The 21,704-nt window shown below is 44.8% G+C and overlaps 2 protein-coding genes and 1 long non-coding RNA gene across 5 annotated transcripts in view; 2 read left to right on the top strand and 1 right to left on the bottom strand.

Moving 5' to 3' along the window:
* PIGL (phosphatidylinositol glycan anchor biosynthesis class L) overlaps positions 1–5,118 on the bottom strand; it is a 56,879-nt gene extending 51,761 nt beyond the window's left edge. The window contains exons 1-2 of one of the 2 annotated variants that reach the window (XM_032707915.1): positions 4,838–5,118; positions 723–822 (exon numbers count right to left, since the gene is read on the bottom strand). In XM_032707915.1, the coding sequence (XP_032563806.1) occupies positions 723–822; positions 4,838–5,081 (344 nt within the window). In that variant the 5' untranslated portion in view covers positions 5,082–5,118. The remainder of the gene's footprint in view (positions 1–722; positions 823–4,837) is intronic. The other variant, XM_032707914.1, reaches the window with a different exon arrangement.
* On the top strand, positions 5,045–5,861 carry LOC116796911. The gene is made up of 2 exons (XR_004360524.1): positions 5,045–5,594; positions 5,742–5,861. It is a non-coding gene; the product is annotated as an uncharacterized LOC116796911 (long non-coding RNA).
* Positions 5,862–7,053: 1,192 nt separating this feature from the next.
* NCOR1 (nuclear receptor corepressor 1) overlaps positions 7,054–21,704 on the top strand; it is a 60,583-nt gene continuing 45,932 nt past the window's right edge. The window contains exons 1-2 of one of the 2 annotated variants that reach the window (XM_032707892.1): positions 7,054–7,068; positions 20,620–20,797. In XM_032707892.1, the coding sequence (XP_032563783.1) occupies positions 20,690–20,797 (108 nt within the window). In that variant the 5' untranslated portion in view covers positions 7,054–7,068; positions 20,620–20,689. Of the gene's footprint in view, positions 7,069–7,096; positions 7,147–20,619; positions 20,798–21,704 lie in introns of those variants that run through there. The other variant, XM_032707891.1, reaches the window with a different exon arrangement.

Genomic DNA, 21,704 nt, shown 5'->3' with positions numbered 1-21,704 from the left:
TCTTGCTTCCTAGCAATCAGTATCTAGTTCAGCTCCTACAGACAGACAAGGCAATTTAAGAGGACTTTATAACACTAGTGCCAAGTTTCACTGATGATTCAAAGTGTTAAATCACCTTCCCAGAAGAGAGTTCCTGAACAAAGAAGTGTCAGCTTTGTCACCTACCTCTGTAGCTACACACAACTCAAGGAAACAACACCACACTTTAGAAAAACAGGAATCTTGCATGGTTTAATTTTGAAGAATCTTACTGTGGACTGTCCTTAGTTCTGCAATTCACTTTTGTCTTTAGCCAGGACTAAGGCAGATTATAAATATAATAGATTTCCACACTAACCCTACAAAGAACAGCCTACAGACAAACCTGCCACAGGCAATTCAGAGAATCTGTAACCGCCTGTATAACACTGCAACAAGTTGTTATACAACGAAATGTGATCATGCTGCCCAAACACATCATGCCAGACCCCAAATGTGGTTGTTATTATTATTGCAGATGCTGGACGAACAGACCTTAACTTAGGAATTATGATCCCCATTACACACTTGAATTGTCTTTTGCATTAATTAATGTGAAGAATTAACAAAATATCTAAAATGGTCTTTCTGGAGATTCCTCAAGGCTTTTTTAGAACGACATAGTCAGCTTTACTGAATGTTGAATGAACTTCATCCCTCTTTAAACCTGCAGTGGAATTATGCTGGAAATGGAAACCAGTTACCTGTGATCAATGACTGTGACATCGGATGCAGGAATCCCCAGGACACAACAACTCTGCTCCAGCTCTTTCTTACGGATCTCTCCTTGATTGTAATAATCTCCTGAAAACAGCAAACACAGCAACACCACCTTAGTTTAGGTTTGCTTGGAAAGAATTCCTCTCTTCTTTCTCAAAGCACAGAACGTGACCATCTCACATTAAATAAAGGGGCCTCAGTTCAGGAACAGACACGTTGCAGGGGACAAACCCAGGGAAATGTAACTGAGGCAGCTGGGAAAAGTTGTAACAGAGACCAACTACTAGCAGGGAAATGGGATTCATCATATTAAAACATTGCCTCCTTCTTCACTGAATTATTTTCTTCTCATCTTGCCCTGACATTCCCTTATTTTTTCTTGGCATGAGCCATGCAAAGTCCATGCCAGAGCTCTGATGCCCCTTCCAGAATGTTGCTCTATGCAGGGCAGTATTCGCAAACCAATTTTAACTTTCAGGCAATAAAATAAAATAAAAATTCCAGTTGAGTATTAATGTGTGATTCAAGTCTGTAGTCAGCTGTCTTGAATTACACGAGAACTTTTTATTGTTGTGGCTGTGAGTCATCTAAATGTAGCATTTCTCTGGAGCAATGTTGCAATCTGAGCCATCACTAGCAAGCTTTGTAAAATTTTCAAAGGGGGAAAGAGTAACTAGAAAAAAAAAAAAAAAGCCTCTTCCTGCAGCCTGTGAGTGAATGGCTTTGGGAGACTGACTGAGTGACTGTGGGTTTGCTGAGGAACACGTGAGCTCAGCACTGGGAACCTGGGATTGCAAGTTCCAGCTTCCAGAATGAATCAAAGTGCACCTTCACTGGGAGGACTGAATGAGTACAGCAGGATTTATGGCAGGCTGGTGTTGTACCAGGCCATTAAAAACAGGAGTGTTTTAAGGTACAGCTTTTGCTGCAATGCAGTGGAATAACTGACTGCAGGTGATGTTTTATCCAAATAGTACCACTGCTCTCAAAATACCTGACTTCTACTGAACTCAGGGGAACAGTTCCACAGCTTGAGAAATGTGTCAGGACATCAGGAATATATAAATGCTAACAAGAAAAGATGGGAAGCTATTGAGAGCAAAACCAGCTGAATAGCTGATGCTGCTGGACCTCATCCATGGAGCACTCACCACAGAGAGTCAGCTACTACAGAGAGCAAAGCACATTTATACTGAGTTATTAATTTAATCTAAGGTTATTCAGTGTGTAAAGACAGATTTTTTTTCACAGTGCTGTAATTCTAATTCATTTCTAAGTCATTTTGATTGATATCTGAAAACTGCAAGTACAATGGTTTTTAAGGAACGATTTTGTCTCGGTGTTGCAATTTGCAGAGTCTTTGATCAACTCACTTGTCATCATCAATCACACAAACAATGAGAGGATGAACCATCTGAATCACCCAAAAGACGAATAAGAGGCTTTTTAAGGAAAAATCTATTAACTCATGAAGGTGCTCTCCTACATGGGCTGCTCATTCCCTCACAGACACGTGAGAGAGTCGACAGAAAGCAACGTCAAACACAATTAATGCTTCGTGTCACTGAATCAGGAGTAAAGAAAAGAGAAAATTCAACAAAACAAACAGGAACACAACACTTCTTTGGGGAGCTCTCTAACAGCAGCAGTGTATGAGTGCCCAAAACTGAAATGGCAGAGTTGCACTTCAGTAATCTTCCCACAGCTGTGGAAAAGCCCAACGGGATCCACAGACCTTTGTCCCTCAGCAGAAGCAACGGAAAGCTTTGCACTAAACCTGGAATGGGAGGTGCAGAGTGATCAGTGAAGCCACCACACCACTGGATTCAACAATAGCTTCATCCCTGTCTTCTCACCTACATGGTCTGCCATGACAGAAAGCTTTGGAAGCAACAGAAAAGCTGGAAGTGAACTAGCTGGAGCTTCCAAAGGCACAGGGGGGGTGTTTTCAGGGTAAGATGTGTTTGTAGCCCAAGATACTCATCTGAACAAACACAAAAAATGTCTTCACTGTGAATTTCACTCATCAATTCTGGTACACAAATAAGGTCTCAAAGATCAGTGCAAATGGGATTGTTTCTTATGCACAAAACCCTAAACAATGGAATAACTGATTAGGTGTCAGTTCTGCAGGAAAAAATCTGGAGCTTTAGCGGATCACAAGAAGAGCACATTAGTGTCATGTGCTGTGAAAAATTCTTGTCCTGGGCAGACAGTGGAGCCTGTAAGAATCTTTCCACTCTGTTCAGCCCCAGCAAGGCCTCAGCAGGAGTGCTGCTTCCAGTTTTTGATCACTGCCCCTCAAAAAAAGATGTGAACCAACTGGAGGAGTCCAAAGGAGAATGATCAGAGGTTTAGAAAACATGATCTATGAGGAAAGATTGCAAGAAATCAGGTTGTTTAGTCTGGAGAAGATAAGGCAAAAAAGGCAGATAACAGTCTTAAAATATGTAAGAGGCTGCTACAAAGGGACACAGCGATTTCCATGTTCCTGGCAGACAGCAAAAAAATAAACAAACAAGCTTAAATTACACCAATGACTCAGGAAAAAGGGATTTGAAGGGAAGCTGATGCAGCTCAGACAGAGACCCCACAGGCTGAGGCACCTCCCCGGGCATTCAGGGGAACGAAGGTTTGTCTGCAGCAGGGTCGGTGCTGCCTCCAGGTCACCTGAGGGACAACACGGCCCCATTCCCTTCCGGCCCATTGTTCCCTGATGGGATTGTTATGCAATGGCTATTTTTAGGAGAGTTACAGGGAATGTATCACGATATTAAACCTGGATCATCCAAGTAGGTCCTCTGCAAGATGACAGAATTACAAGGAGATGGCAAAGGGCTGTGCCAGGCAGCACCTTTTACAGCCCCCTGATACATCCACACGGTTTGAAAGTGCCTCAGCTCTGCCACAGGGGATGGATTGTGAAACCTCTGTGTAGATATTGAGGGGGATTTTGCTACTGCTGAAGCCAGAGCCATGGAATCATGGAATGGTTTGGGTTGGAAGGGACCTCTAAAATCATCTCGTTTCAACCCCCTGCAGAAAGTCACAGTGCCTGACCACCGTCTGAGGGAAGAACCTTTTCCTAATATCCAACATAAACCTCCCCTGGTGCAGCTTCACACTGTTCCCTCAGGTCCTGAGTTCTTAAATTGGCCATAAATTTGGTAAAACCTTTAGTAAATCCCATCTTTGCTGCGGATATTTCCACATACAGACAGGTGGGAAGAAAAAGTCTCACTCTGTAGAGAGTCAGTAATGAATGGAATCAATGCTGAAACATGCCCACCAGTTCCATGGTGAGGAACCAACCTAAAGCTTCCCTGGCACAGCTTCAGGCCTTTCACAGAATCACAGAATCAATCAGGTTGGAAAAGACCTCCGAGATCAAGTCCAACCTTTGGCCAATCACCACCTTGTCCCCCAGCCCAGAGCACTCAGTGCCACATCCAGTCCTTCCTTAAACACCTCCAGGGATGGTGACTCCACCAGCTCCCTGGGCATCCCATTCCAATATCTAATTACTCTGTGAAGAAATTCTTTCTAATGGCCAACCTAAATCTTCCCTGGCACAGAAAGACTGTGCCCTCTTGTCCTTGAGTAATGATCATGGATGGAGGAAGGAAGGATGGAAGAGGAATGGATGGAAAATCATAGAATGGTTTGGGCTGAAAGGGACCTTGAAGATCATCCAGTCCCACCCCCTGCCATGGGCAGGGGCACCTTCCACTATCCCAGGTTGCTCCAAGCCCCATCCACCCTGGCCTTGGACACTTCCAGGGATGAGGTAGCCACAACTTCCCGGGGCAGCCTATTCCAGTGGCTCACCACTCTCACAGGGAAGAATTTTTTCCTAATATCTAAGATCTAAACCTCTCGTCATTCGATTTGAACCCATTGCCCCTTGTCCTGTCACCACATGCTCTTGTAAAGGAAAGGGGCGGGAGGAGGGCGGGCACGGCCGCTCCGCGCCTCAGTTTCCCCACAGCCGGTGTGGGGGGGGTCCTTCCACCCCGCGATGCTACACACGGTAGGGTGGAGGATGGGGAGGGGGAGCATCCCGGCGGGCTCCCCGTGCCGGGGGGGTGTCCCCGCTCACCTGCGGAGCAGCAGAGCACGGCGGGGGCGGCCCCGGCCCTGCGCAGGCCGAGCAGGGCGGGGGCGAAGAACAGCGACTCGTCATCGGGGTGCGCCGTCACCACGAGCGCGCGCACGCCCCGCGGGAGCGCGCGGGACCCCCCCGGGCGAGAGCGCGCTCGGCGCAGGCGGCGCGCGCCCCCGAAGAGGAGGAGGAGGAGCAGGAGCGGCCCCGCCAGCAGCGCCAGCAGCGCCGCCGCTGCCATAGCGACCGCCCGTCGGGCCCGCCGCGCCGGCGGGAAACGGCGGCGACGGCACCAAGGTTCCGGCGCACGAAAGGGTCCCACCCCCCCCCCCCACAGAGCCCCTCCCCTCCGGTCCCGCCCCGAGGCGGGGCCGCTCGGCCGCGGAAACGGGGCTCGGTTGTCCCGCTCGCGGCTCTGCTGATCTAGGGCTGCTCGGGGAACGTGTCCTGGCCGTGCGGTTCCAGGGCTGTCCGAAAAACGGGCCCGGTTCCACCGCTCCCGGGGAAACGGGTCCCGGCTGTGCCGCTCCTGCGTTTCCCGGGAAACAGGCCTCGTCTGTGCTTCCTGGGCTTCCCAGGAAACAGACCCCGGCACTGCCGCTCCAGGGGAAGCGTGTCCCAGCTGTGCCGCTCCAGGGCGGCCAGGCAGGAGCAGGAAGGACCTGCCCTGGCCCGGTCCCAGCCGGGGCGGTGTACGGGGGCTGTTCCCGTGGGGAGGTCGGCGGGGAAAGGCGTCACTGCCCTGACCGTGCTGGTACGTCCAGGGTGACCAATGGTGACTAAAGTTGGGCTTTTCAGCTGTAGTACCTTTTATCGCTGCTGTGGAAGAGCCGTGGGTTAAGGGGAAGCTCAAAAGCAGGGCAGGAGGAGCTTATCTTCAGGCTCGTCGTGCTGTCTGCAGGTCTGTGGGCTATCCCGACTGGAAAACGTTCGGATATGGCTTAGAAGTGAAGACAAGCACTGGAGAAGGCTGCAGAGCAGGAGGAGACAGGAAGTGTTAAAATAAACATGAAAAGGGCAATCGGATGCAATTGGAAAATTTGCTTTTCCAGGCAAACAGGCAACATGGAAGACAAGTGTCCGGAGCAATGGTGGAGTGTGGGAGCTGGGTGGGTTAAAGCATAAATGGTGAAAATAATTCAGAGTTCAGTGTCTGAGGAGCAGCTCAGCCCTCACCAGGTGTGTGTCTGACTGGTCTTCACTGACTCTTAATTGGACACCTTTAACATCCAAGTGAACAGAGGGAGTCACTGGCTTGTGCTGGGATTGGAGACTACAAACAACAGCCTGGAGATGGGCCATGTCACCTTAATTTGGCACTTTAACCACTGTGATAACACAGTCCTTAGTGCAACACGTGTTTTCTGAGGGATCCCGTTTGCCGCAGGCTGAGCCCCTGCTTTAATAGTGGTGTGGGCACCCATCCTGCTTCTCATATTTAATGGCAGTTGTGACAACGTGATAATTTAATCTTGCCTAATGGTATGTTTTTTCCCATGGTAAATCTGAATAGTGATTTATTTGTTATTTTAGCACATCCTGTGATACACGTTTGTAGGTAGGACACAGTGCAGAAACTCTTTACTGAGGATGCAGGGAACGAGTTACACACTCTTCATTCTGGGGTAGGAATAAACGAACATTTAATGAGACTTAAACCTCTCTCACATGTTTCGGAAGTCATTCGTCGCCAGAGAAGGAGCGCGACCTCGGGGACAGCGCGGGAGGCTGTGGCGGAACCGGACGATGCTCCGGGCCTGGGACGGGCTCCTGAAGACGCATTCATGGGCACGGGGCCCGTTATGGGTTATTATCGATTTATATCGAGGCACAGCGGGGCGCTGCGGCTCCCGCCTCGCGGCCGGTCCGTGAAGCCCCTCACGGGCCGGGCCCCGCTCGCCTCATGGCGGCCGCGCCCCCCCCCGGCCCCTCAGCGCGGGGGGGCAGCCCCGCCCCGCCGCACCGGCCCGCGGTCCTGGAAGGGGCATAGCACCCCGTCCTCTCACCGTCGCGCTCCGTGGTGACTTTTCTCAGCCTGTCTCTTCCTGTGCACCGCCACACTCCGGCACGACGAGAGGAAAGGGAGGACCCGCCGCGGCCGGTGAAAGGCACCGGGCGGCGGCGGCGCGGTTTGTTTGGTACCTGCCAGGACCCGGCGGGAGGGGGCGGAGCGCGCGGGGCCGGGGGAGGGGAGGCAAGATGGCGGCGGCGGCGGCGCTGAGGGTGAGGTGAGATCGCCGCGCCCGCCCAGCCCCGCCGGGACCCGCCGACACCCGCCGCCCGGGCCGCCCCTGCGCCGCGCCTCGGTAAGCGCGGGGGGCCCCGCGGGGCGGCGCGGGGGGCAGCGGGCCGGGCGGCTCCGCTGCGAGCAGCAGGAGGAGGAGGAGGTGGAGGAGGAGGAGGAGGAGGGGGAAGAGGCGGGGGCCCGGCCATCCCGTCCTCCTCACGGGCAGCCCTGTGGTCCCCGGGGGGAGCGCGCTGGGGCCGGAGGGGGCCGTGAGGGAGCGGCCGGAGGTGCGAGGGGTGGGCGGGTCAGGGGCGCGGTGCCCGCGGGGGTTCCCCCCATTGAGGCGGTGGGAGCGCAGGGAGGCCCCGGGGGGGGAGACGCGGGGCACGGAGGGGCGGCCCCGGCGGGGGAATTCTTGGAGAAATCCCGGAGCGTCGGTGGTGCTGGGTGTGCATCCTTGAGCTGTGAGGGGAGGAGAAGTGCGAGTTAAAAAAAAAAAAAAATTAAAAAAAAATTAAAGAAAAGGGTCAGTTCTTCAAAACCGGCCCCTCGGAGCGCGGTGGTTCCCGAGGATGTGCTGCGGCCACTGCTCCGTGTCCGGGGAGCATCGCGGCCGCTGTCAGTGCTGGGGAGTTGTTGCTGATGCTGACGCTGAATTATTCATATGGGACCTGTAAACATCCCCGGCTTCTGTCATCTCCGGGCTGCTGCGGGGCACAATGGAAGTGGCTTTTTGCTAGAATTGGTCTGACTTGATGGTAAAGAACTTGCTGATTTTATCCTGTACTTAACAAACCTGTGGGTATCAAGTTGGTTGCAGTTAGACCAGGTTCTAGATGGATGGATGAGCTGTCAGTGTTGGGCTCAAGTGAGCGAGTAGATAGTCTGAACAATCTGTTGTTGTGCAAAACCTGCTTCTTCGTATTTCACAGATATGGTTTTAACCAGTGTGTTTCCTTTTCATGGCTCTAAATATTGGTGTAACCTAACACAACTTATTACAATGGGGATGTCTAGTCCTGAAGACTTGGGTTTGTGGCAGCATTATTGTATTATGCATTAATTTTAGGCACGGCACTATGATTATGAACTGTTAGAGCTCAGATGGGGGTATTTATCCTATACAGCATGATTTGAGAGGGAGAAAACAGTGCTGTTGTAAAAAACCCATTACTGTTGTGATAAGTGGGGTGCCCATGGGCACAGTGTAAGTGCCTGGATAAGTGGACACAGTTATGCCACTGCACACGAGGACTGTGCAGATCTGTTGCAGTTTTGCACTGGAATTTTGTCCTGCAGAATGTTGTTATTCCTGATTAACTAAACAACCTTGATACTTGGAAAGAAAGTGTGTGATATTTCAAGTGAATCTCTAGTTAGCTGAAATCTGGTGTCTCACATTGGGGGATGAGAGACCTTCGTGCTTGTCCCAAGAATTCAGAAGTTCAGGGGAAACAAGCCAACAGCAGGGACCCTTTTTGCCAAAGCAGGCTTAATTTTTTTCTTGATGTGGCTTTTCTTTGTGATATAGGATATAGGCTGCCGAGGAAGAAAAGTTATGCTGTGATTTATGTGCAGTATAATTTGCCTATTTGAAATATGCTCTTTGATACTGGTCGCTAAAATAACTCAATTTATTGCTGAAACATGGGAATGAGCAGTATTTTGGAATCTTCTTTCTAAGAGTTACCATGAGCATTTTTCAACATGTGGAGAGTGTTTGCTTCCACAAGTGTTACTTTTCTCTAGGTTGTTAATCATTGCATGAATCAATTAAAGTAACTCCTCAGACTGAAATTATAAACACAGAGTCAGAGTATATTCACTTTTCTACATTGTGCTGCTGCTGTTTTATTTTACGTACAGTTTGTCTCCTACAACCACTCGTTTTAGTTGCCTCTTCTGTGCAGACACGTTTTTCATTGTGATCAAAAAGGATCTGCAGAGTGCTCTCAAAAACTGTGGTGAAAGTAGGAACAGACCCTAAAGCTTTTTCAGTTTCCCCCCTCGAGTGCCTTCCCCAGTTCTTGTGCCTCTCCAACTTCATCTTTAGAGTTATTTCATTTCTCAGTTACAGAATGAATGAGGGATGCTGCTCACAGGGAGGGAAAGCTGCCTCTGCTTGTGCTACTGTTAAATGCATGAAAGCAACTGAAAGTCATCTCCTGAACAATATTTTCTATTTTTTATCTGTATTACAATCTTAATATTGGCATTTAATTTACTCATTCAAGGCTCTCAGCCAAAGTTTTGGTGAAATGTCTTACTCCTCTTCCTTTAAAATTGCCTACAAAATGATTTGAATGAAGGTTTTCTTGCAGGATTGAAAATACTATTTGGAGTTCTAGTGTGTGTAGCTACTTACATTTAGGATTTTAACAATTGTTGGAGGTGGAAGGGATCTGTTCCTCCTGCAGGTGCAGGGCAACACAGAACGATCTCGAAAACAGACTTGTAACCAGACAGTGGTTTCATAATGCAAACAACTGTTTCCTGGATGCCACTCCTGAACTCTTCAAGTCATTTATGGTTTTTAGTTAAATCTGAATCAGTGTTGTGGATGTCAGGTTGTTAACTGGCTGTGGTACCTTCCCCCTCGACTGTAACTGGCCCAGATGAAATTTGTGACCTGTGCAGGACTGCTGGCTGTAAATATTTACTTTGTGATATTTCTAAATTATGCAAATAGCCAGGGGCGTGCTGAATGTGCCTTCCATTTCAGTTTCTCTCTCCTTCAACCATTCTCCATCTAGTAATGGTTTGGGGTGAGGTTCCCTTTCCCTTCTGTGCTGGTTCAGTGCTTACCCACCATCTGTTAAATCACTGCCACAGCCTGGGCCTGCTGGGGCTCAGCTCACAGAGGGCTCAGTCTTACCCTGGGCTATGTTTCTTCCCAGTATCCTAAGGGAGATTCCTACATCCTTGCACAGCTCCAGAGCTAATCCACTCTGTAATGTTGCCACTCCCAGACTGATTTGATAGGCAGGTTTTTTTCTTCATGCTCTAGGAAGATGTTGGTCTCTGTGGTTTTGATGTCAGTGACTTCACCTGCTTATGATTGCAAAGGTTATTGCAAAATTAAGATACTGTGTTGGTACAAAGATGCATCAGCCATCTCTGAAAAATCTTGTTGTTCATAACTTTCAGCAGCAGAAAACTTAGAAACGAATTTTTTATGCAAACAGATTACCTGGACAAACTGTTGGCCAGGACTTGAAAATTCTGTGCATGTTGAGTGACTACTCATGGGTAAAACTGAAAATGAAAATACAGTCACAGTGATGGGAGGGAAAGAACACCTAAAAATGATCAAGGATGAGGTTAAGTATAAAATATGCTTAAACTAATATGATGTTTCTTTAAAGCCTCCCCTTGTGCCTTGTGCTGTGCTGCAGGGAAGGAGCATTTGGGTAATTCTCCTTTACATCCTCGTGATGTCAGAGGACTCTTGTCCCATCCAGAGCTGGAAACAGGCACAGCATTCCCTGCTCCATGTAAACCCCAGCTGGGCTTCCTGGGCAGAACCCGGGGCTGTTTGAAAAGCAAATGCTCTCCTGAATGGATTAAAATACGTGCAGGTTTCAAGGAACATGTCTAACAAATGTGAATATCAATCAGATTCCTGTCCTGTTTGTCAATGGGAGAGAGTTAAGCACACGTAAGTTCATGACAAGTTCAAGTGCTGCTCAGCGAACCAGACAGGTGTATTGTTACAGCCCAGCTGCACTCTTCACCTCATGAATGGTATTTTGGGGAAAGAAAAAAGAAGGTGAATTAGTTTAAATCAAAAAATGGTATGTGCACTGTAGGGTTTTGTCTCAGGTTCACGTTTTTCAGCTTTTGCTCTGTTTTTATGCTGTCTGAAATACTGGATTGACAGAGAAGGGGTGTCTGGAAGGTGGGGATAATCAGTGTAACTCCATGGTTTAGCTTTCTTGGAATGCTCTTCCCAAAACCTGTCCTGTGTTTTCAGTTGCCTGTTCCATTATGGACATTATTTGTGTGGGTGCTGATGTTTCAAAGATCACAGGTAAACATGTCTAAAACCTTGAAGTTCTGGGTTGGTTTTTTTCACTCCAGATCTAAAGGATTCCTTATATCATTCCTAGTGCAAGACCTCTTCCATTCTATGTCTTTTTCTGTGACCTGGAGGCCGTTGTGTGAGTCCCAGCTGGAGTAACATTTTTATATATTGGTGCATTCCCTATGAAGTAGAACATCCCAGTCAGAAAGGTGGTAACAATCAACTTCATCTCCAGAAGGCCCTGGTGCTTTTCCTGTGGAATATCAGAATGCACTGTCTTAGGTGCAATTAAAAAAATGTTATTTTAACCTTACTGTATTTTTAGTTAAAAATCTAGACTTGATTTTATCTGAACCCAGTCAAGTGAGGAGAATTATGAGGCTGACCCTTTTTTTATAGAATGTTTTCTCCTGCAATACATCACAGTTTGTGGAGCTGTGGATTTAGTCAGCATGGATTAGCCAAGTTGTATTTCCTTTTCCAAACCAAAGCTGCTTTTAAAAGCTGCCATTACAGAGATGCTTTTGATAATCAATGAACTACAAGAAGAGGCTGGAAACTTAAAATGACCACATAATTTCTTGCATGTTAGGTGATGTCAAAAGCAGTTTTACCTGCAGATGGATCAACAGTGGAGGAATAATTCACGTGCAGAAGCTGGTTTTGATGTGCCCGTGCTTTCAGTCCAAAAAGGAGAAGAAAACTTGTTGTTTTGAGAGAATATTTTATGCCCAGTGTGTGATATATCTGAAGTGTGAGACATCATGATTGTTTCTGAATCACAGATGAAATGGGAGAAAAAAGGTGAATTGGAGTGAACCTCAGTGAGTTGTTGGACACTGAGTGGGGAGTGAGGGTGAGGTGCTGGGGAAGGTTGTTGCAGTTTTTATCACTGAGGTTTGTGTAGCATCTCTTGAGCCTCTTGCCTGCTGCCAACAGGGACACTGGAGGTGCCTGGGTTGGTTTCTGTTTCACTGTAAAGGTTTGAGGGTGAAGTTTGAGTGCTCCAGTTGATGTTTCATAACCAGTTGAATCACCTGTGGCAAGGATAGGACCCTTCAAAAGAAGTAAGGTAGATATCTGGCATTGGGAACTGCTGGAATTACCTCAGAAAAAAGATGTCTGCCCTTGGGAATGAGAGTCCTGTGTTTTTTTCCTATTTGGGCTTTGTAGGGTTTGGTTTGGACAGTCAGTTCTGGAGATTTGGTTTCTTTGGCTCATGAATTTTTCTTGTGGTGCACATTAACTGTGTGCTATTTGCCATATTGGGACAACCAGGAATCTGGTGTTCCTTGGAAAACCAAAATATGTTCTAAATGTCTTTAGGAAATAAGCTATCTGTGTTTCTATGATATACTTTTAGAAACACAAAACCTTGTAAGGTTTGTACCCTCCTTGGGTTTAAGTCATCACTCAGTGGTATTTTTAGTCAAGGAAATGTCTACATCCTTGATTTCCATTTCTGAATGGAGAACTTCCTCCTACCTCCTTTGGCTGGTTTTGGTGTTATTGTGACCCTCCTTGGCAGAAGGGAGCTGGGTAGGCTCCTTGGCAGGCAGTGAGAGCTGTTCCTCCATGAAACCCAGAGGAGATTTCCTCCCCCAGGAATCTCATGTATCCCAGTGTGTTATCTGGTGATGGAAATACGTGCTCTGACTGGAAATGGATGTGCTCAGCACCCCTCTTTTTTTTGGGTGAGGCAAGTGGGTGATTAGAAACTTCCTAAAATGTCAGTGTGATCTGAGCTTTTCCTGTGATGTTCCCCCATCTAGTGCAGCAGAGCTGTGTGTGGTGGATTGCCTGGGTCTTGATATCATGTATTAGCTACTTTTCTTCAAGATCATAAATTACAGGAGGGATTAAAATAGAATTTCCTGGAGAAGAGTCTCTTGTCAGCTGAATTTGATCGACCCCGTTTTGGTAGAGCACAAATTCTGTTTGTATTTGTAGTTACAGGAGAGGGAGCAAATTGTTACTTAAAGGTGAGACACAACAATGTGATCCTGAGATTTGGCAACAGTTTGGTCATAAATTACATATTTAAATATACAACCAATATTCACCTTTGGAATGGCAACAAAAATAGTTTTAAATGACTCTTCAATACTTAATATTTAATGTTCCAAAAGCTATTACTTAAGTACTTTAAGGACTTGGTAGTCTGTTAATAGGAATTCTTTTCCTATTAAAATATGAAGTATAAAATAATAGTTTGGGGTTTTGGCTCTTTTGATGGAGATGGAAAAGAGTAAATGTGACATCTTGAACTGACAGCTGTAAAGCTCCTTGACTTCTGTCATGTCTGTAATGGGCTAAATTAAAGTTTACTGTGCTTCCATGTCATGTAGAATATGTCAGACACTGTAGAGCATTGTGAGGCAATGCTTTGGATGTTCAGAAATAAGATTATATTCTACACTAATGGAAATTTCAGGGTGTGAAAAGGGTCAAATTCAGATGTTTGGGGCTTTTCTTAATATTTTTTTCTAATGCTCCCATTTTTGTATTTATGTCTTCAAATATATTAATTATTAATGGAAAGAATATTGTTTAATGTTGGTAGTAAAACACGGTCTTATAGATGTAAGTTTTTTACTGTATTTTTAGCAGGGATAGAAATAGAAATTTTTACCTCAATAACCTTGTGAGCAGAGGAAGTGCAACTGTGTGAGATTAAAGTTCTTGGGAATTTATGGTGTATTTTACATGTCTGTCACAGGAAAAGAAAAGGCATTTGTACATGTGGAATTGTCATGGAAAATTCAGTAGTTTTAGTTGTTCTCGACTTGGAGAAAATATGTTCATTGTTTCCATTCATTCCATATGCTCATGTGCTTTGACTGCAAGCTTTTGAGTATTCTGCAACATAAATCTGAGTGAACAAAGAGTGAAAAAAACGATTAAAGAAAGTGTGCAAGAGGTCCTGAGCTTTGAGGATGATGTCTGTGTTCTGCAAAAATCGGAAGCACAGTGTTCTGGAACCTATTTAAGTGGCCTTTATTAAATTGTCTTTAATTTTAGTGTTGACCTATTAACATTTTTTTTGTACCATGCAAAGAATTTTTCATCTTTTGCAGGGTATGCCCAACAGATTTTCATACTTTGAAGCTCATCTGTAAGCTTGGGTATTGTAGCTGGAATACACTTCCTTCAGTTCTTGTTTTAAAGCACAGAATTATCTTAAATCTGCTCAGGCATCAACCTTCTGGTAGGCTCTTGAATGAAAACCCTCTCTCTTTTAGGATTGTCCTACCTATTGATCTTGAAGCTGATTTTCTCACTTACCCTTCCATCCCACAATACTTTGCAGAGTTTTGTACAGTCAGACTCGAAGGGTTGTCACAGATCAGGTTGAACCCAAACTTCTTTTCTTTGTCACTAGATTTTGTCCTCTGAATAACTGTCATGTGACTTTGCTGAGAACTGGACAGGGAGGAGTGACTGAAGGACTGATAACTGCTCTGGAAGTGTCTGGTGCTTTTTTAGGGAAGGCTTTTCAGCTGCTTAGTCAGTGTGAGCTTGCAGAAGTGCCATTAATGTTCTGGCCATTGGAGTTCTAGATGTTAAGTGATACTTAGCCTTGTACTGTGTCTATTAGTTTGAATAAATAATTTTTATGTGGAAGTTGGGCCCATTAACCTATTTTTAGCAATCTGCCAGTATTTACTTGTCTAAGGCATATCCCCAGGATGCAAAGTTGATGTTTTCGCTCCAGCGTTTGAACAGATTAATGATTATCTGGTAAAATAAAAATATTACTAGGAAGATTTGTTTTGCAAATCTGGCAATACACTGAAGAGTTTTACTTATGTGACTCTGGACTTGTAATTTTGTGTTGTGTCTTGGAGGAACAGACACAGTTCTGTAATGAAATCAAGTGGTTTAATAGGGTTGGTCCTTAAGTACGGCCTGGTTTTGTTTTTTTCCATGAGGTAGTTTCATTACCTTTTTATGAAGTGAAATCACAGAAATAATTATTCACAAGTATTGTTATCATGCTTTGGATAAAGCCTTTCCTACCACTGCTGAAACACTCCCTCCACTCCTCGTTTTCTCACCAGAGTAAACTTTGAATAAATATCCCGGAATTAATTTTGTGCTTCATTGTCGATCCCCTGCGTAAGGCAGAGCCTTCCTTGCTCTGCCACAGGTTAGATACATCACAGCTCAATTTACTAAAGCTGCTGATTTAAAAACAAAATCCCCCAACTCTGTTTAGACTGTAATCTCATTCTTTGCACTCTTTTTATCACACTTAGTTTGCTCAAAAACAAGACGAGGAAAATTCCCAGAAGGATGTGAAATTTAATTAGCGAGCGTTGGTTAAGTACTTCAAGATGGCACGAAAATTACTGTGAATGCAAAAGTGTCAGCTTGTTTTGGATAGCTGGAGAAAAATCGAGGCTGCCCATGAGACTGATCTTTTATCCGTGAGGGTGAGTGGAGGAGTTGGAGACAGGATATTCCAGGGAGCAGGGCGTGGTTCCACGGACACGGGGTAGGTGAGTCCCCTCCCACCAGGGCTCCTGACCCCGGCCCTCCAGCTGCCGTCGGATCTGTGGCCACGCCTTGAACGTTTTTGGGGAACTGGCCTGCTAAAAATAGTCAGGGTTTGTAACCTGCTGTGTTTTTCCAAGTGAAGAGCTGCTTTTCTCTGGCTTTTGCCTCCTCACACTGCTGCAAGACTTGAGTCTGATTTCTGATTCAGACATTAACTGTTTCCTGGGGAGTCTCTGACAGATTTCTTAACCTTTCTGTGACTCATTTTCCCACGTGTCTGCTGAAGATAGTACGGACTTCTGCTTCTTTCTGAAGCGTTCTGAGTTCTGGAGATGGAGCTGAAATTACGCTCTGATTGTTGCCATTATAATATCCAGTTCCAAATTATTTCTGACTTGTTCAAAACTCCCTGCATATGGTAAATGTAAGTGGGAACAGTAGCTTTTAAGGGGAATTCTGAATTGGATCTGTTCAGTAGTTTGAACCAAAGAGAGAAGTATCCTCATACCTTTAGAAATAAATATTGTTAAATCATTTCCTTGCCTGAGAAGCTCAAATTAACACAAGGCCAAGCATCTCTTCACAGTTCTTGAAACTTTTACTCTTGTCACTGCTTTTTCTCAGTGAGGTATCTTCAGACCTAGCTGTTTGTTTTTTGATTCTTTGCTCCTACTTGTCCTGTAGTTTTTATTTTCTTTTTAGTATTACCCATTTGATGCTGCTGGGTTTCCCCATCTCTTACGTGTTTTACCAGAGTCTGTGAATGTCAGTGAAATGGGACATTAGTGCACAGTGTCTGGGTTCTGAACTGCAAACCAAGAAATATTTCTTTCTGCCCTTTCTAATTACCAGTATTTGGTGAGACAGACAATTTACCAGCCTGGTTGGCAGCTGTATGAAAGTATTCACGACCCATCTTTATCTTTGGGAGACATGTAAGGCAGAATTCCAAAGCTTGTAACAGCTCCTGTAAATGTTTATATGAGAAACCTCTGAAATTTGCAGAGTAACATGAAAAGGTATAAAAATACTTGTCTGAAAAATAGGACCTTGCTGTCATTGACTGAGCAGAGCTGGAAGCTGATTTCTAATGTTGTAGGGGTGCTGAAAAGGAAGGTGAGCAGCCTCTGTTCTGGCAGAGGAGAGGGAACCAGTGCGAGGATCAGAGAGGCAGAGAGAGTTAATAACCAGTGAGGAACTTTAAAGGAGGATTCTGGTTGGATTTGGGTAGAGCAGGACGAGGTTTGTCATGACCAATGAAAGGATACAGCCGGGAGGAAAGCCCGGATGAGGTTGTTTACAGTCTACACACACAGTTCCAGTTTTATGCAAAAGGATGGCTGTATTTAAACATGATCAGGATGTATGGAACTTGGAGAGGTTACAGCAGGAAGCTGGCACTGCCCTCACTGACCAAGGAGTGGATTGATGAAGAATAATCTGTGTCTGCTGCAGACATGGGAGCAGATGCTGAAGGGAGAGGCAGATGCTTTTACATGTCAGGTCATGAGGTTGCCTGCAGAGAAATGAGAGCTGAAGTCAAGTACTTACATCCACAATTGCAGAATTAAGGCAGTAAGACAGGGAGAGATGAGCAGAATATTGATGGTAATTCTATTGGCAGATATCAGCAAAAAATTCAACCCCCCTCCCTCCAGTATGGCAGAGAGGATAAACAAGCTCCTGCTGTAGGAGCCTGGGAGATAAAGGGGGGACTGCAGGGGCATGTAGGGAGGTCAAATCAGGAGAGTGGGCAGGCACGTGGATGTGTCTGTAGCAGGAAAAGGAGGCTTAGAGGGAGGGAATATTGTACTTCGGTGTCATTTTACGTGCTGTACTACAGTGGGGATTTTGTCTTGAAAGGAATGAGATCCTACACAGGATCCCCAGCCTTCAGTTCCCTCCACACCTTGTAATTGCCAATATGTGACCACATGTTTTCCTCTACTGATACCCCCTTATCTCTGCTGCCGTTGTGCCAGTTCCTTCAGGGAGGAAGAAGAATGCACCTCCACCATTGATAACTTCATGTTTTCTTTTTTTTTCTCTCTGCATTTCTCACCTCTCATACTGACCACGATTATAATCTCGAATTCTGCTTGTTGCCTTCCTCTATTGGCAACTTTTCTTTGCTTCCCTTTAAAAAAAAAATTCAGTTATGGTGCTTTGAATGTGACCACACTTGCAGTTCTCAGGAGGAAGGTCATTAGACTCAGTGTTTTCCTGTGTATTTGTGTAAAACTTTTTGGTTATGAGGGGGTTTAAGTTGTAATGAGGGGGTTTAAGTTAACAATGGTGGATGGATGAAGGATATTCTTGCTTGTGTTCCATTGCCCCTTCATCCCCCTCATCTTTCCACCTCCAGCACAGAATCTGGAGAGATGGACAGGATCTCTCATTGCAGTTGGTTGTGGAAGCTTCTGTATCAATGAAGATTTCAAGATGAACAGTTGTAACACAAACCCAACACCCTGCACACTTAAGTTCTTGTGAATGGAGAAATGGCCTTTATAGCACCATAGGAAGTGAGAGTGGATTGAACTTTCAGCACCTGGGTTAATGATCAACTTGTGGGTTTGACTGAATGTTGAGAAAATAAGGAGCAGATGTAACTTGACTGAGAGAAACTAGAAAGGACCTTGAATCGTGCAGTACTCGGCCTGTATTTGTGTGTGGTTTTCAAGTGGTTGCTTTCCTGATCCCCTCTGCATCCATTAAGAAATCTTAAACAAAAAAGCTCTGACTCAGGGAATCTCTGAGCCACAAGCTGTGTCTTGGAAGCCACTAGAAGGAAGGCTGGAGAATTTGTTGGAAAAATACTGGTATGTGCTCCCTGAATGCCTTCTGCTGGCCTGTCAGGAACAGCAGAGTGGGCTGGAGGAGCTTTGCTCACATCCAGCATTACTGTCTTTATTCCTCACTAAAGCTTTTGAGGTGGAGCAGATATATATAAATATATTATATATACACGTCTGTATATATATATAATATTTATAAATATATATGAGTGTACATATATATGTATGCATATAAAAAAAGGTATAAAATCCAGTTAGTCACCTTCCATGTATTTATGAAAACTGCACATGAAGCTGGTGAGGGAGCACAGGTTGGGGCGTCAGGAGTTCATCAAACTAAGATTTGTACTTTAATAACCTCAAATTCTTTGAGCATCTCTATACCATGGAGCCAGTTGTTCAGTTAATGATAAATGTTCACCAGCCTGTGACAGGAGTAGTTGTCACATCAATAAACACTTGATTGAACTGACAGCTTTATGCCATAGTATTAATTTCTGTGAAAGTCCATGTAAGAAAGAAAAATCCAATGTTTTCTTCTTGCTGTAGCTGTGCCTTAGGAGTCCACTGGAGTGTTCAGGGGTACCTTGCAGCTCTCACAACGTGTGTTGGCTTTCTGACACTGCTCCTTGATTAAATGGAAAGCACATGACTCAGACCCATCAGACCATCACACAGTAGAGCTGCACTCTAACTGAGGCAGTGTGAATGATGAAGCATAATAAATGTTAATGGGGAAGAATTCTGTGAGAACTTGTCACTTGGATATGAATTATAGGTACTCTAATAGATGTGTGGGTACTATAAAGCACACAACTAGTGATCTGTAGTATTGCTTTGATAGAGAAATTGTTGTTTTTTCTTTGATTTTTCATATCTGAAAATCAGGTTAAAGAGTTAAATTTGTCTCATTATTCTGATAGCTCAACATGTAAAGCTTTGTTTGATGGAGAATTAGGGGGGGGGAAGCCCCAACCAGAACAGGAATGATAAAGTATGTCAGGTAGACTTTAAGATCTGTATGTGTAGCTTGCTGTGTCTGATCCTTTCCTGAGCTGATTTTTGTCTGTTGACTGTTGATGGAAAATGCAGTTCAGAAGTGTAAGTTTACAGGTGATATTTGTGAAAGGCTGCAGATTTATGTGCTTTGAAACATAGCCATTGAGGAGGGGGGTCAACAGTGACTTATTTGAAGGTCTGATGTATCTGCTGGGCTCTGGACAAGAGCTTGAGAATTTGCTCCAGGTCTGATAGGATTCTGTATTTAATACATAGGCTCCCAGGATCACATCTTTTGAGCTATCAGAGAGAAATACTTTCTGTTCAAAATATATTTATGTCCCACGTTTTGCTTAGAGCCATAATTTACCTGCTCAAAGCACTGATGGGGTTGCAGGGTTGAATCAATGTATTCTGATCTTCAGCGGCTGAAAGGACAGCCTCAGGCACACTCTGACTTTGCTAATGAACTTGTCTGGATTTTTGCAGTGTTTAAAATCTTCCCCAGTCAATTTGCAGTTCAGTGTTTGCTCACCTGTAGCTGGACAATGCAGGAGAGGCAAAGTAGTCATTGATTGTCAACAAAGCAGGATTGTTTTAAGACTTCATAGTGTATTCAGTGACATCTGTATGAGACAAACTATGCTGGCAGTAGAAGCAGAGCTGGTTTTCTGCTTTGTAATTGCCTTTTTTACCAACTCCTTCAGTGATGCTGCTGTTAGATGGTGATGGTGTGTAGGGCCTGACTAATCCACTGTGGTTTAGTGAGCCACAGGTGACACTGAGTGAAGCAGCCCTAAGATTACCTGGAAGTAAGAAACTGTTCATAGAATCCAAAAACTCTGTAGAAGAAATGAAAGTGAACTTCATGTTGTGACAAAGAAATTTACTGTAAATGAAGAGTCCAACTGTAGACTATTAAAACCTCTTGAACATTTATTTAAAGTGACCTACTTTTCTTTTAAAATCCTCCTAATTCAACTGGTAACTGGTAAAGTGATGTATTGACAATATAATCCTCAAATCTTTGTGTAGACAATGCTGACATGTCTCATTTTGAGCCCATTTAAGACCCGTTAACATGTTTCAGACTGGAGTAACCTATTAAATAAATACATCGGGGGAAAAAGCTTTTACTGGTAATGGTTGTTTTGCTTAGGTGACTATGGCTGTAATGTATTGTGAGTACATCTGGTACTTCAGTGCTTATCAGTGATCTTTTTTCCTTTAGGCGGTTTCCTAGAAACATGGTCGCTTGCTGGGCTTGATCTCACAGCTTTGTGGAGACTTCTTCCCTGATAATGTCAAGTTCAGGCTACCCTCCGAACCAAGGAGCATTCAGCACGGAGCAGAGCCGCTACCCCGCTCACTCTGTGCAGTACACCTTCCCCAGCACCCGGCACCAGCAGGTAAGGGAGGGGACACGAGGCTCACACACTCGGCAGGGGGATAATTCAGGTGTTTGCTGGGCCAAATGGCGTTATTTTTGTTTTTTTTAATCTGATGTAACACAAGTCGCCTGCCTTCGAGAACAGTGGAGTGGCACATCAGTGTGCCCCGCTGGGGAGAGCTGCTGCCAGGGTTCTTCATAAATACTTATGGGCTGGTTTGCTTTGCTTTGCTCTCCTTTTTTTCCTGAAGCACTGCATTTTGCTTCTTCAAGATTACATATGTGTCTGCTTTTTTACCTTTTTTTTTTTTTTTTTTTTTTTGGGACAGAAAACTGAGTTTTATCATTCCATGATCTTCATCACAGCGAATTAATACAAACTTCCTGGTTTCATCATCTACTTTCTCATGGTTTTATCATTACTTTCTCACCTTTGAATAAATTCAGTAGGGATTCTGTTCATAAACTTTTGTTGCAGTATTGGTCTGGATTCTCTGTGAGTTAAATCTGTTACTTGTCAAAATTGTGTGCAAGGTGGAGAATGTGCAAAAACTTGTGTTACGCTGATTTTTTTTTTTAAATTTTTTTTGTGTGAAGCAGCTGCACTGGTGCTTCCAGCTGTGTTCTGCTGGCCAGAATGGGAGTAATGGATTTTTCAGAGTATCCTACTTGGTCATTTCTGCTGAGCATTTATTCTCCCATCCTGTGCTCTGTGGCATGGTGGGCTGCAGAGGACCAGCTGTTGGCTTTACAACAGTTCAGGTTTCCCTTGTTTTAATGAAATCCTCCTGCTACAGACACTTTAGATGGTTTGTTCTACTTACATGTTTGCAAAAGGAAATTCAAGAATTGCAGCTTTTTGGCTTCATGTTTATTTTTAGATAAACATAAATTTTATGGGTAATGATCTATTATGTGTTATAGAG

This window comes from Chiroxiphia lanceolata, chromosome 20 (assembly GCF_009829145.1).
Source record: "Chiroxiphia lanceolata isolate bChiLan1 chromosome 20, bChiLan1.pri, whole genome shotgun sequence".
In the NCBI taxonomy this organism is placed as follows: domain Eukaryota; kingdom Metazoa; phylum Chordata; class Aves; order Passeriformes; family Pipridae; genus Chiroxiphia; species Chiroxiphia lanceolata.
The sequence above is the reverse complement of the archived record's forward strand: the minus strand, read 5'-3'. Positions and strand labels throughout refer to the sequence as shown.